The sequence below is a fragment of the Pogona vitticeps genome, chromosome 5, assembly GCF_051106095.1.
Source record: "Pogona vitticeps strain Pit_001003342236 chromosome 5, PviZW2.1, whole genome shotgun sequence".
NCBI classification, from domain to species: Eukaryota; Metazoa; Chordata; class Lepidosauria; order Squamata; family Agamidae; genus Pogona; species Pogona vitticeps.
In genome coordinates, this window is record NC_135787.1 from 20,986,514 (window position 1) to 21,001,707 (window position 15,194).

Consider the following 15,194-nt stretch of genomic DNA (forward strand, 5'->3'; position numbering starts at 1 on the left):
GACAGAATTGGCAATATCACTTCCTTTCTGCAATCCTTTGCATGCCTTAAAATCTTGCTACAAATGGCTAGGAAACATTGGGGATCAGGCTTCTGACATCGCATAGAATTGTAGATAGAGAGGTAGGGGTGGAAAGCTCCATTTCCAGTGGGAACTAAGTACAGTAGTCCTAATATAAAACTACCTCTGACTGACCAGTTCTAGCAGCAGAAAGAACCATATATTCCAAGGAAGATAGTGCACAAGAAGTCCAGTTTTTTTCTCTTTTTGGTCTACTTTCCAATACCTAAAGAGTGACAATATATAAAAAGAAAGAACAACCCTATTTATCACAAAGGCTTTAATGTGACATCACTTTCCAAAAGCATATCATCTAGTACTGTATACACCCTCACTAGAAAGGCCTACTTACTATTTATTTTGATTTCATTTCAGAGGGAATGCCTTTAAATTCAGAAAATCAACGCTGGTAAGATTATTTTACTGGTAGTGGCAATCTTTGGAAATTAAAGTCTTCCTTCTGTCCCACTGCCTACAATGGTTTTCCCAGTACAACACAGATTGCAAGGAAACCTTGGGGCCTTCAGATACAAGTTTGGACATTCATAATTTCTGGGGGGGGGGGGGGACACTATGCCTGATGACATAATCAGTCCCCTACAGTCCAAGTTAAGTGCTGGATTTCAGCCATTAAATTCCATCAATCTTTAGGGTTCCAGAAAAGTTCTATAGGCTCATAGTCAATGAGCGGACACCGCCAACATTCATGTAGCTCCGTCTTGGCTGAAGAAATTCATCCTCCTAGCCTAAAAGAAACTGAAATAAAGTTCTACAAACTTGCCTGATTCTGATGACAAAGCCTCACTCGTTCATCCAGTGAAGGAGAGAGATTCTATTTTAAGAGATCTGAGCAGCTAGTTCAGCAAATTCTTCATCATGCAGAAAATATAGTAATTTAATTTTCAGATACTATCTTCCAAGTTTTAAATGCAGACAGAGAATGTCACGTGGGCACCTCTCGTAGCAAGGAATTTTCCTATCTACATATTTAGCAAACACATACTGAATTTCAATTATTTTTAACCCATCTTTCTCCTAACAAGGAGACCCAAGGCAGCCTACACAATAGTTAAAAGGCAGATGTTGACAAATGAAAATACAATAAACTACATATAATGGTCATGTGTCAATATAGTGAAAATTAGGAGTTTTATTCCCCACCATGCATTCAAGAAGAATGGCCAGCCTAAGTAGCCTTGAACCACCTGCACAATCCCAGGAGGCCTCCAGAAGAATGGAATTAACCACTTCTGAGTACTCTATATTTTATTCCATTCATTTATATATCACCCCATTAGCGTGATGCACTATTCTTGGCAGTTAATAGATGAATGAAGCAAGACAAAATGATAGTGAGATCATAAAATAAACAGAGCAATACCTATACCCAGAAAACCCTGAAAAGGGTCACCATAAGTTAGAATTGACTTGACTTGCCAGTTACTTACGAAAATCGTGCGTGAAAAGAAAGGTCTTTGCCTGCTGGAGCAAGGAATGCCCTTTTCTCCTGTTTGCCTCAGGGGCACATGTGAAGTCTGCAAGACTAAGAGAAAGGTCTCCTCTATAGGTACTAAAAGTCAGGGAGGTTCAATTAGAGATGACATGAACAGACCACTGGGATAAGCAAGACAGAAATTTTAAACACTCCTACAATCATCATCATGTGCTGTCAAGTTAATTCTGACTTGTGGCAACCCTTTTCAGGGTTTTCCAGGTACAGAATATTCAGAAGTAGTTTACCATTTCCTTCTTCTGAACACCATAGGACTTGCACCTTGTCCAAGGCTGGCTCTACTCATAGGAGGCACAGTGCAGAATTAAACTCCCGATCTCTGGCTCCACAGCCAAACACTTAAACACACATTTCATTAAGGCCTATATATAATACACTCTGCAACTTTATTATGTGTACTCTTTAGCAAGCCCCACTTAATTCAATGGGGCTTATTCCCAGTTAAAAGGATAAGGGTGGCGCTGTGGGTTAAAACCACTGAGCCACTGGGCTGTGGATTGAAAGGTCAGCAGTTTGAATACGTGCAACGGAATGAGTTCCCATTGCTGGTCCCAGCTCCTGCCAACCTAGCAGTTCGAAAGCTACTGTCTACTCGCAGTTGTAAATGCGAATAGATAAATAGGTACCACTTCGGTGGGAAGGTAACAGTGTTCTGTATCAAGTCGTGAAAGACATATGACCATGGAAAGTGTCTATGGACAAACATTGGCTCTTCAGCTTATAAATGGGGATGAGCACTGACCCCTAGAGTCAGACAGGCTGGACTTAATTGTCAAGGGGAACCTTTACCTTTATCCTTACCCAGAGTTAAGTGGATATAAGACTGTAGCCTTACTGGAGAATCCTATCTAAACCAGTGATATTCCTTTTCACTATTGCTTTTGTTTTATTTATTTTCTCTGTGCTAGGTTTGAGACAGGCATTTTCTAGGCTAAATAAACAGGAAAAAGTTTGTACTACTTAAATTAATAAATTATAATGTGCAAACCTGGCAAACATTACATGGAAAAATAAGAGCTGCCTAAGCGTTTGATTTTGTTTCAGAAAAACAAAAGTTCTTTATCCATTTGAAAAGGAGCCCTGAGTTTCAAAAGTTTGCCTTCTCTTTACTGGTAAGTCCAACAAAAACTATCATCTTACTACTGCATTCTTCCATGTATAAGATGATACTTTTATCTAAAATCTTTAGACTAAAAATTGAGGATCGTCTTATACATAGAAGTAAGGGGGGGGAAGGGATCAAAGTGCTCCAGGATCACAGTCCTTTGATTGCTGCTTTCCCTGCCACTTCCTAAGCCCCGTGGGATTGTAGCCCTTTGATCCTGCAGCCCTTTTGTGGCTGCTTTCCCCGTGCACTTCATAAGCCCCATGGGGCTTTGGAAGTGACGGGGTAAAGCAGCCATGAAAGAGCTGCAGGATCGTAGCCCTTTGATCCTGCAGCCCTTTCATGGCTGCTTTCCTCCTCCACTTCCACAGCCCTTTGATCCTGCTTTCACTGGGCTTAGGAAGTGAAGAGGGAAAGCAGCGATCAAATTTTCTTATTTAGGGTTGGAAAAATGGGGGTCGTCTTAAACACTGGGTCATCTTATACATGGAAAAATATGGGTATGTTTCATTATGTAAGAAATACTCTTACATTCTTCCTGAAAACTGTTACTAGTTATACAGCATCCTGAATATAAACATTAGAGGCTTTAAAAGGGGGATGAAACAATTAAGTGACTAGACTTAAAGACAGACTAGAAATACATCAAGTAAACAATAAAGCCCTAATGTTCAAACACCTAAAACCTGCAATCTTTGTTTCACAAGTTGCCATTCAGTGCTCTGAAATATTTTGCAAAACTTTCAGCGTAACAAGTATTTTGTAGATCTCTCCCACTAATGCTGCCTGTACAATTCTTTATAAACATGCAATGTTATTGTTATTTTTAATTTTGTAGATTTTGTTCCTTTGGAGCCCCATCAGAATCATGTACTTTCTGCAACCATAAGAACTTCAAAAAATATTTTTACAGTTGGATGGAACTTCATTTTCAGATTGAGTAAAATCAGGAGAATGTAAGGAAAACTATTACAGGATTGTCAAAAACTGTGACCATGATACTTATAGAGCAAGAAGCTAGCAGAGACAGTCACACACTTGAGATTACAGGCATTTAACAGAAGTAGGTCACGCTCTTTCAAACAGACCTTCTGGAAATTCTTCCTGTTAGAAAATGTAAAGCCTTTTTTTTTAATCACAATGAATACTACAAAGTGTCTTGATGAACGATGCTCACCAGAGAGTACTTACGTAAGTTCTAGCTCTATAATCATATGATTCTGATTAAGGAAAAATCATTAAATATAATCTGAAGGAAAGTTACTTTTACAAATCTGTTTCTTCAAAAATATGGTTACATTCTAAAATTATGAAGAATTGTAGAACAGGAATCTGTGACAAGGAATAATTACTTTCCGGTGCCAGGAGAAGGCAGCTTCTAAAAATAAACTTGAGAATGGATTCTCCCCATTTTTCTTTTTAAGTCATCAGTGTACCACAAACGCCTAACAAAGATGTATATAGATCTGTGAGGCTAAATATTGAAAACGTTGAAGCTACAATACTCATGGACTTGCCCACATAGCTAAAATAATAGCTACCCTCTTTACTCCACACTTGTATTTTCATTGTGTCATTTTACAATGAAATAAAAGGCTTACAGGCAAAGTCTTTATTGAGCTTTGGATTTTAATCTGAAACAATGCTATGATTGTGTTGTGTACATGACAAACACCTAGTTCCACTGTCTATTTCAACTTGCAACGCTGATAAATCCAGTGGAGTAAATAGCCCATTGAACAAGAGCAATTCCCCACAGACTAAAGCAATTGACTAGTGTGAGGTCTTTCAGTCGGCCTAGAACTGATACTTTTAGAAGGAAACAATTCAACTATAGTCTCCAGATACATCTCTTCATTACAGAAATGTCAGTCTGATCTTCTTGGGCATTTAACTATAGGGCCAGATTTAAACATGACACCAGGTGAATAAAGAGACTTCACCTAAGGAGCATTCAAGATACCTGGTCTCCTGCTTACTGCGCCCGTTGTTACGTGTGCACTGTTTACATGCTTAGAGGATTAGCCACCTGGACCATGGATCGTTTGCATGCTCAAACTGCAAAGAAACTGGGGTCCTCATTTAAATGAGATACTGAAGATGAGGAGTGCTACTAGGGGTTGGCTTTTTTCCTTAAACATGGCATAACATTTAAAGCCTTACTTGTACTATCTCTGAATATGACAGAGCTTTCTTGGGAACACAAACAAAGAATTATGGGCTTTCACTGAAGAAATTTCTCTTCTAAGGCTTACTTGTGCCCATTAAATGCCCTCATCCTCAATAACAGGCCTGCACCAGCTGCAAGTCTACATGTATTACTACAAACAAACCACCTGGGACTTACTTTCACAAGCCATACAAAGATATTTTTGGAAAGTCTCAAGGACATCTTCAGGACAATCTTTAAGCATCAGATGTACTGTCCCTAGAGAATTTTATGCCCTCCTACATTTTTGAACTAAGTTGTATTCACATTGGATTGCCTGGCTACATATTGTGGTCAGGAATGAAACTCAAATCCAAGAGCAGCGATACCTGTATTAGACCATTAAAATATGAAAAACAGGGGAACTTTCAAGTTCAGCAGGATCCTTCTTCAGGCTGGGCACTGCAGAGTTAGAAGGGTTTGGGGAAGAAAAAGTGAAGTCCAGGAACCATCCTAACTATATGCTGCAGAGTAAGGATTGTGATTAAAATAATGCCAAGAGATGGAACCTGTGAAGTTGCTGAATAACCTTGAGGCATCATGCTTTAAAACAGGCAATATAAGATCATTGGTTTTTCCCTTTCTGTGCAGTTAAAGAGCTGCCAATCATGTGGTATCTTTTCCATCATCTAAATACTGATGGAAATAGCTACTGTCTGATTGGGAAGAGGAGCACAGAAATACACAAAATCTCTTACGTCTGACATGTTCACGAAAGCTCAAATTAAAATATAGCAGTTAGTCTTTAAGATGCCACAACATTTTTGGCTTTTTTGTTTGTTTTTGCCTGAGATGCTAGCACGGCTACTCCTTCTAAAACACCAAATCCTGTGTCATATGATTTTGAAATTAAGTTTAGATGATATGTTAGGCACAAGCCAACTGCCCCATATCAACTGGATCCCAGTTAAAGAGTACTAGCCTCCAGTTATAGGAAGATGGAATCTTTAGGTGGAACACTTCTTACTGAGTTACGATAGATCTTTCCACACTTCTTTTAGTTTTGAATTTTCTTCAATGACCACATGACTTTTTTTCTCCTTTTAAAAATCAATCATTGAGGTATACAGTATTTGTACTAACAGATGGAAGCAAAGTTGTTCATGCATTTATAGTTCTGAGGCGCAAGGGGATTAAGCAGGGTAGTACTGCATTGTTTTGTACTTCACACATCAGTCTAAATTAGCCTAAACAGAATTTGTTCCATGAACATCCATTTGTTCCATGAACATCCATTTGTGTTATCACTAATGTAAAGAACTAAGAAATTCAATAAACAGAGGTCTGTGCTTTTCTCTATGCAGATTCAGGAACTTGTTTCACTTTAGACAACATGTTTCACAGTTTAGACAACAAACAGATCCCTAAATTCCAGCCAACATTGTCTTCAGAAATGGAGAGCCACTATTTAAGAAGTTCTAATATGCTGGCATAGGATTAGTTTTAAAACTGCATGCCCTCTAGCAGTCCAGTCACTCTGCCATCTCCATTCTGAGACTAAATTTCAGCTGCAAACCTGAAGGTACAATATCAGACTTAATGCTTGGACTTTTCTCTTCTTTTTCCAACTATTCATAGCACCTAGAGTTCCAGGGAGCTATAAAGCTCACGCCCTTTGATTGCAATTTAGTTGATCCTAGTAAAAATAGTGTTCAACTGTCCTCTTTTGTTTTTACTCATAAAGCAGTGCAGCTTATCTTTGTTTTTTTATTCAATAAACAGACTGTTACTAAGAGCTAAAAGCAAGCAAGATTACCACAATGGGTAAATGAAAAACTTGAAATATTCTTCATACACTGAGTAACTGTCCAATAGGTGAGAGACTGATAGGTAAGCAGTCTGGGCTGAGATACGATGTGAGCAGGTTAGAAAGCCCTTTTTAAATTAAAGATGAAGGACCTGGATACACTGTTTCTTGGGAGAACAGACCTCAAAGCTCCATACATACACTCACTCACTTCTCCCATGGCTGATTTTTTTTAGAAAAGCCATAAAACTGCATGAAAAATATAAATACATCTTTCCAGGACCAATTAGGCTATTCCACTGTAATTTTCAAGAAACAATCACCTCCCCATGCCACTTTAATTTCATGAGCACCTTGGGAACCAAAATTTGCCCGTGACAAGGTGGCTTCTTATCTGGCCTTGATGGTGTCACACTCTACCTGAAGGATCAGGTTCACAATCTGGGTGTGCTCCAGAGCCCGGCCCTCTCAATGGAGAATCGGATCTCAGTCATTGTCAGTTTGCTTTTTTCCATACGAGGCAGACTACACATTTCTCCCCCATCTCAACAGGAAGTTTCTAACGACACTGGTTTATGCACTGGTAGTTTTGAGGATTGACTACTGCAATGCTCTGTACATGAGGCTGCCCTTAAAGGCAGTCCAGAAGCTGCAGATAAGTAGCAAAATTCAGCACCCAGGCTGGTGTCAGGAGTATCAAAATATAATCATATCTTACCTGTCCTGGTGCACTTGCACTGTTTGCTGGTATGCTTCCAGGGCAAATTCAAGGTGCCTATGTTGACATTTAAAGCCCTAAATAGTTTAGGCCCTTGCTACTTATCTGAGTGCTTCTCCCTCAAAATGACCTTCTGTTTCACCTGCACATCTTAGTCTGGGATGTTACGGGTGGCCAACCTAAGGAAGGTCCGGAAATCAACAACTAGGAACCAGGCCTTCTCTCTGGAGGCTGCCTCATTGTGGAACTCTCTCCGAATTGAGGCGTGACTGGCTCCTTTCCTCCTAGGCTTTAGAAAACAACTGAAGACATGGCTGTTTACAGAGTCCCTTTATGGCCTTACCCCAGATTAACAACAGTGATTTTTTTTCACTATTGTGTCTCTCTTCTTCCATCACCATTTGTTTCTTGGCATTTATAGTTAGTATTGGACAACAATTAGTGTTGTTTTAAGATGATGTTTATTTTATTATTGAATTTTATTACTGAATTTTTATTTATGTTATATATATTTTTTAAAAAACACTAATCCTCCAGGGTGCCATTACAATGCTTGTGGCAGTTGAACAAGACCAAGGCTGCAAGCCTATGTGCACCTGGGAATAAGTCTCATTGATCTGGTTGCATAACAGAAGACTGTGCTGCATAACTAGCTTTTCTGCTATGTAAATAAGATGAAGGTTCTAATTGCAACAGATGCAACTGACATACTTGCAAGTGTTTTCCAACAACACTATATAAAAAAAGAAACTGATGAAAAGATGCTGAATAGCTAGCCATTTTGTTCCTGGGTCAGTTCTCAGTCGCTATTGTATCTCAGTCACTATTCCCTCAGGAAAACTGTGAGGGGAAACTACTAGATTAGAACATCTCACAAAGCAAGCCTACACATGTTTATGATGAAATAAATCCTACAAAGTTCAATGGGAGCTATTCCTTAATAAGTATGTTTAAATTGCAAAATCACTATTTTACAGGACACGCAAGAAGATGTCAGGAGTCCTTAAACAAGGAAGCAACAGTTCAATTGCCAACTATCAGTAACTTTAGAACACAACCCTGTGTATGCTCACCAGGAAATATATCCCATTCCATCATACTGATCACACTGAAAACAGGCCAAACGTCATATTGAGGTCATGTTGTTACAGACCAACCAAACATTTCATCTGGATAAAAAAATATGTTTCCAAAAGCTTTTGTATTTTGTCTGTCTCGTGCCACTTTTTTGTATGTTTTGGTTGGTCCAGAAAGGTATAAATTCAATACAGAAATTGGAATTTATTTTGCACTAAAACAGCTGCTTGTAAGGAAAACACCTTTCTCAGCCTAACCCTCATAGAAACAGAAGGAAGGAAGGAAGGAAGAGGGCTTTATACCTGAAATCACACTATTGGTTCCTCCAGCCCCCAGCACTATCAACTATGACTGGCAGCTGCTCTCCAGGGTTTTAGACAGGGTTCTGTCTTAGCCCTATCTAATTATCCTTGATTTTTCCCTTGTGATTTCCTATCAAAGTACAAATCAGAATGAATCCTGCCTCTGAAATTTGACAAAAACAGATGTGTTCAGGGCAGTATGGTGACTCCAGAACAGTGAAGATGTGTCCCTTTCCAGCAGCAGCACAACTATCCTACCTCACATAGTTGTAAGCATTACTGAACATAACGCATTCTGAACATCTTCTGTACAAATACTGCTAGGATCATCCACAAGAAACAGAAAAGCCGGTCCCCTCAGGAGGGCTTATCTCCAGTGCCCTGGATCGATCTCCCTTGCCCCTCAGTTGACCCAATGCACCACAAGAGAGGGGCAAATGAACCGAAAGCTTGTCCTTTGGGGCACATAGACCCACAGGATCCAGTGAGGAGATTTTGGTTCTGTGATGAAAGGAGGCAGCATCATCAGCTTCTGACGCCTTCCTTTCCCCCTTAGGTAACACCACAGGGCTCCGTTCCCCACCCCATCCCTTCCACATCAGTCACATATACAAAGGGGCCGGCCATCCCATAATGGCCACACTTCTAGCTAGTATAGCTTTCTGACGTCTGAACATAAAGAGAGAGGCCGTTACAGCTCAAGGTGATGCTCTCCAGCCGAAAGGCCTCCCCTCAGACGCCGGCTTCCGCTGCTCTCCTCGGCTCCAAGGCAGGCCGTCCCCCCCCCCCCACCAAAGGCCGGCTCAGCCCCCTCACCGGCCGGCCGAGGCCCAGGCGCCCGAGGGCGAACATACCTCTGGCGGTCTCGGTCGGGTAGAGCTTCTGGGCCTTGTTGAGGAAGCGCAGCGCCCGCTCCCGGTTGCCGGCCTCGAGGGCCTCGCGGGCGATCCCGATGCATTTCTCGGCCTCGTCGCGGTTCCCTTCCATGGGGGGCTTCTCCTTCCGCCGCCTCCGCCCGCCGCAGCGCAGAGAAAAGGGGCCGGACGGGGCCAGAGCGGCGGGGCCAGCCGGACGGAGAGAGCCGAAGGAGGCGGCCGGGCGCGGGCGGGCGGCGAACTGAGGGTGCGCGCGAGCGCCTTTCGGCTCACTCCGTGCCGGCCTGATCGGCGGCGGCGGCGGCGGCACCGGCGCTCTTCGGCTCCATCCTCGTCGCCCTCCCGCCGATGACCGGGACTCGGCCTCCTTCGGCAGCCGGAGCTCCTCTCGCTTCCGGGCACAGGCTCGGCAACCGGTCCCGGCGATCGCTCTGCGCACGCGCCGCGGCCAGCTGGGCCGAAAGCGCAAGCGCCGTCACTCCCCCGGCATAGAAGCGGCGGCGAGTCGTCGTCACGGTAGTAGCGGGCTGACACGCTCCTGGGGGTCGCCCCCTGATCAATAGGCTTCAGGGTGGGAGCTTCGTTCGGCACAGACACCTTTTAACATCTTTTCTTATTTCACATTGATTTATTCTCCTGAATTTGTAAACCACTTTCCGTTTTTTTAAAATAATGTAATGGTGTTAATGTAAATTCTCAAGATATTCACGCTTTTTAAAAAATTTCACATGGTCCCTGCTGGAAGGCAACTCGTGGCAATTAAGTCTTAATGCCACAAGCCAAATTTGATTTGTCAATTGCTTTTCAGAATTAGAGGCTCATTCTAACAGAAACCTTGATCTTAAAGGTGCTATGCTGAAGATGATGTGCCAACCAATGCTGGTAAGCGGAAGTGTCTATTTCAACTAGCTCATTGGAAATCTGAGAATTGAGCATGCAATATAAAGCACCACCAAAGGCATATATAACTCTAGGAGCCCATTGGCCTGCAGCACAGGAAGAATTAGGCAATAAAGGTAGCTCTCGGTGGTTCACCTTTTCAACTTTAGACTCCTGCTCTTCCGTGTGCCACTTCAATGCACACCTAACCCATTACCAGCAGATTGACACTTGTGCATGCATGGTACTGGATACAGCCATGAACATCCTGTGGCATTTCTTGCACAACTGATTTAAAAAAAATGAGAGAACTCAGACCTTCATGCACAGCACAAATATCCCTGCCAAGTCTCATGATGTGCTCCATTGGCACTAAATTTTATGAAGGGAAAACTCCACCATTTTATCCACTTTGCATACAGACATACATTTTGAGCAAGCTACCAGGGTAAAGCCAAAGCATGCTGTGGCTCTGTATGGCAACAGTCAACTGCAAAATGATTTCCTGCAGGTATCAATACATGACTTAAAGAAACAGTATGTTTTCTTCCAAAAGTTTACTTCCAATGCACTTGTCAAAACTTATACAATCAAATTTCATTTCATCAAGTGACAATGGTACTTCTACAAGGTTCATTTAGCACCAGCTTTGAATTTTGCTAAGAGCAGCATATTAAGTTCTACACCCGTGTACCTGATATTTTTTCTCAAGCAAGTTCCAGCTGTCTGAGTATGATTAAGCACTCAGTAAAAAGGCTCAAGAATTTTAACTTATTTTTAAAATCAACATGCTTAGCATTTACGCCTTCTCAGTACATTGCTAGTACAGTAAATGAATGCAGGTTATCAAACAAAACAAAAATAAAATAGCTTCCAAGACAATGAACTTTGTACACTGCAGGCATAGTCCATGAAATGCATAGTACATTCAAGACGAGTGAACTTTTTTTCTCAACAGCAATGTAATAAAACAAGAAATTGTGACCCTCCAAATATTATACCCTTACAACACTCATTATAAACTGCTTAAATTGGCTGAGAGATGACAGATGGAGTCAAAGGCCATGTTGAAGGGCACAGAATGTGATCTACCTCATCAGAGAAGCTAACTTCCGTTTTAAAAGTCCTAAAATGCCCTTAAATCTAAGTAAGCATCTTCTCCAGTCTCTTTGCCCCTCCAGCATAACTAAAAAAAAAATACTAAAATACATGTGAATTATGCAAAGAACCAGGACCATTATAAAAGTAAATATAAATTGAGTCATATTGAGATATACTGAAAATAGGCTTTAAACGAAGTGGGCAACAGGTGGTTTTAGTCCAATACATTTATGGATATGTGTTAGTACAAACATGCTCAGATTGTGGCAGCTGAAGTACAGGAAACAGCATTGCATCCTAAAGCATATATTTAACACTACTTTCAAGGATGTTGCCTTGTATGCTCAATTAATCTATATAAAGTAACTGCAGTTCTACCTGAAATCAATAGCAGCATTTACATTTTATTTCATAGCAGGGAACATGCAGCTACAACACCAGAGTAGATATCCTCAACAAGACACTTGTAGTCAATATCCTGCTTACTCTATATTAAGACAGTCCCAACTTATTCACTTGGCCAGCAAGCTAATCATGGCTCAAGCAACAGTTACTGCTTAACCAGAGCAGAAACTTCATAATGGTATAACATTTATTGAATTCTTTCTTCAGAATGGAAATACTGTTTGTACAATAAACCAGTGCTGTACCTGCTTCTTTAAACCTGCTTATTTTAACTACAAGAGATTCATATTATCCTGTTGTTAGAGTTTAACACCACCAGCTAATTGTATTTAAATAAAATTAGTGCCAGTGACAAGAATCTTTTGTAGTTAAACTGCATGGTGTATAAGCATAAAATCTATTGATTAGCAACAATGTCAAGAATCTCATTAAAATCCAACAAATTTAAAAACAGTCAAGAACAACTACAGACAACAGCTTCTCTGAAGCCATGTAACACTTAAATAAGGTTAAGACTTCAATGTAGAGTTTTGGTTTCTTAAAAAGCTCGATGGGCTCCATCTTCAAGGTTACAGAAAGGCAAAAATGTGTTTCACAAATGCAGTCCACTGGATATCCACTAACATTGGACAAGTGAGTATTTAAAAGTCCAAGAAGTCCTTTAAACTGTTTTCTGTTGTCCCTTCTTTCCAATGAGAGATTTGTGGATGTGTGGAATTACACCTGAGAGAAAGAAAGAAAGGTTATTAATTTGCTCCCATCACATTAGATCAGACCTGGGCAAAGTGCAGCCCGAGGGCCACATACGGCCTGTGAGCCACTCCTGTCCGACCTGTGGGCAGTTTTGAACATCAAAACCATTTATAGCTTTTTGTCTAAAATTGATCAGTTGCTTATCTTTAACATACTGCAAAAAAACTCTTTAGTATTTGTGAAGATTAACAAGTTTAAAATAAAAAACAAACATCACTGTTTCATTTTATTGTTAAGTAAAGTTGGTTCAGCCCTTGAACACAGTTCAGATTTTTCATGTGGCCCCCCTATAGAAATTAACTGCCCATCCCTGCATTACATCATACCAACAGTGTTAAAGCAAAACTACATCACTGGTCATGGCAAATGACAGTACTTAAGCATGCACATACCTCCACCAGCAATTGTTGCTTTGATTAGAGAATCCAGTTCTTCATCACCCCTTATTGCAAGCTGCAAGTGGCGAGGAGTAATACGCTTAACCTTCAAGTCTTTGGATGCATTTCCCGCTAGTTCAAGAACCTGCAATAATTTTTAACAGCATGTAAAGAGGCAAAACAAGTGGAAATTTTCAAACATTTTAACACATCCTAAACCTGTAACTGACAAGTTTATGTTTAAGACGCCAGCCAGCTGGCTGTGCCACTGTTAAGCATATATTAACTATTAACATAAGCAACCCATTTCTTGTCTCAGTTTTCTTTTTCAAATGATCTAAGACACTGCAGGACTCCTGAAATCCACTGAGAAAGTCTGGGACAGACACTTTATAATATGTTATACCGCAAAAGCAGCAGTATCTCATACATACTTGGAAGCCACTGTTTTTTCCCAATTAAAATTTATTATTAAGGAAGCAAGGCTCATCTAACTCAGAAATAGTCAATACAGATTCTAGAATGGCACTAGCTCTTCTGCTTTCAAAACACTGCTTTGCACCCATACCTGGCAACACCTAGACTGATCTTGAGTCTATATAAAGTATGACCTCTGCTGCTAAGTTATACTATATATATTTTTTTTTACCATGGGCTGTCTTACTTTTTTCATGTGTTGCATTTTTTTTCAGTCATCATTTTATAACACACATTCTTTAATGCACACACTTCTACCTTACACGTTGTGGTTAAGAGCAATCAATATTCTGGAGGTTTCACTGCATTGCAATCTTACTGGGGCAGTGGAAAAGAAATGCATGTTACACCCCAAAATTCATACACTACACAACTGCTTCTTTTCTTTCCCACCACTTACCTCAGCAGTAAGGTACTCCAGAATAGCAGCACTGTAAACAGCAGCAGTGGCCCCCACACGTCCATGACTCGTAGTCCTTGATTTCAGATGGCGGTGAATACGGCCAACAGGAAACTTCAATCAACGGAAAAAAAAGTTACAACTTTAGTAAAGCGCAGCCATTGGCAAGTCTATTGGCATATCTCCTAGTTAGTATACAGATTAACAAGTGGGCAAAGCCAGTGGACAGATCCTTGCTCCAGAAATCAAGGGAAAAAAGTATGAGACTCAACAGAAAGACAACCAGTCTGGCCCCCGTGCATGCCTACCTGTAAGCCAGCTCTCTGCGAACGGGAGACCGTCTTAGTCTTCGTCTTCCCCGAGTCTTTTCCTGCTTTACCACCAGCCTAACACGTGGGGACAGGAAAAGTGAATACGAGAATAGAAGCCATCAGCATCTGGTATTCCAACAGCCACATGCTCTCCAGCCCCAGTCGCTTCAAAAGAAATTAAACTAAAAACGCCGATCCTTTCGATATTTAAAATCAGAATCGCGAAGGCGCCCTGTAAAGATCCACGCATGCCTAGTTGACATTCTGTAGCATTCGGCATCCCCCCCCGCTGCATCGCAACGTGTCCAATGCGCATGCGCTCCCAAATACCGCCGCCACCCCCCCAGAAGGCGCATGTGCCGTAGCAGCTAACACCCAGTCACTGCATTCATGCCGCGTGGGACCGCGCCCCTTCCTGGTATATTTCCATTCCTCCCCCCATTCGATTCCCCTTCCCTCAACTCGAAGGCTTGCCCCCAGCAGGGAGACCCTTAATAGCCCGAGGCCTACTTTCCCGTCCCAACGGTTTTCCTCACGACACGCTTCTTCACTTTCTCCCCGCCTCCCTCTCCTTTGCTTCACCACTTACCATCTTGAACGAGGTGTCTTCGCACGCGGGCGGAGGAAGATAGGCAGCGACCTGGAGATGTTAACCTCGCCCAGCCGAGACCTCCTTTTATGGTGCGCCGCCACCAGTTCAAAACTGCCTCCGCTCCCGCCTTCCGCGAGCTCTTTATAGCCTACTTTAACGTCCACACATCCGGGGACCCGAAACGGAACTCTAGCCAATCGTCACGAAGAGGCGGTTCTTCTTGCGCTCCGAGAGGACCAATAGGAGGTTGGGTGGAGATCAGGCGGTTAAGTGGGCGGAGAAACTCGGGCCGC

General features: G+C 41.7%; 2 protein-coding genes across 3 annotated transcripts in view; both read right to left on the reverse strand.

Moving 5' to 3' along the window:
- Positions 1 to 10,038, reverse strand: part of DNAJB14 (DnaJ heat shock protein family (Hsp40) member B14) — a 34,156-nt gene extending 24,118 nt beyond the window's left edge. For both annotated transcript variants that reach the window (XR_012087788.2, XM_073001873.2), the window contains exon 1: positions 9,586 to 10,038. Coding sequence is in view for 1 of the 2 variants with exons in the window: in XM_073001873.2 (XP_072857974.1) it covers positions 9,586 to 9,718 (133 nt within the window). In the remaining variant the exon portion in view is untranslated. The remainder of the gene's footprint in view (positions 1 to 9,585) is intronic.
- A 989-nt stretch (positions 10,039 to 11,027) lies between these two features.
- On the reverse strand, positions 11,028 to 15,037 carry H2AZ1 (H2A.Z variant histone 1). Its single transcript, XM_020805432.3, has 5 exons — positions 14,899 to 15,037; positions 14,307 to 14,384; positions 13,999 to 14,112; positions 13,137 to 13,266; positions 11,028 to 12,714 (listed from the first exon to the last, which is right to left on the reverse strand). The coding sequence occupies exons 1-5, from the start codon at positions 14,899 to 14,901 to the stop codon at positions 12,653 to 12,655; spliced, it is 387 nt and encodes a 128-aa protein (XP_020661091.1). The 5' UTR covers positions 14,902 to 15,037; the 3' UTR covers positions 11,028 to 12,652.
- Between the last annotated feature and the right edge of the window lie 157 nt (positions 15,038 to 15,194).

Excerpts from the sequence above, each read along its gene's own strand:
- H2AZ1 (XM_020805432.3), bottom strand. Across the intron at positions 14,113-14,306 it reads CGCAGAGAGCTGGCTTACAG|TTTCCTGTTGGCCGTATTCA; the intron begins GTAGGCATGCAC and ends CGTTGATTGAAG. Across the intron at positions 13,267-13,998 it reads TGGAGTACCTTACTGCTGAG|GTTCTTGAACTAGCGGGAAA; the intron begins GTAAGTGGTGGG and ends AAATTATTGCAG.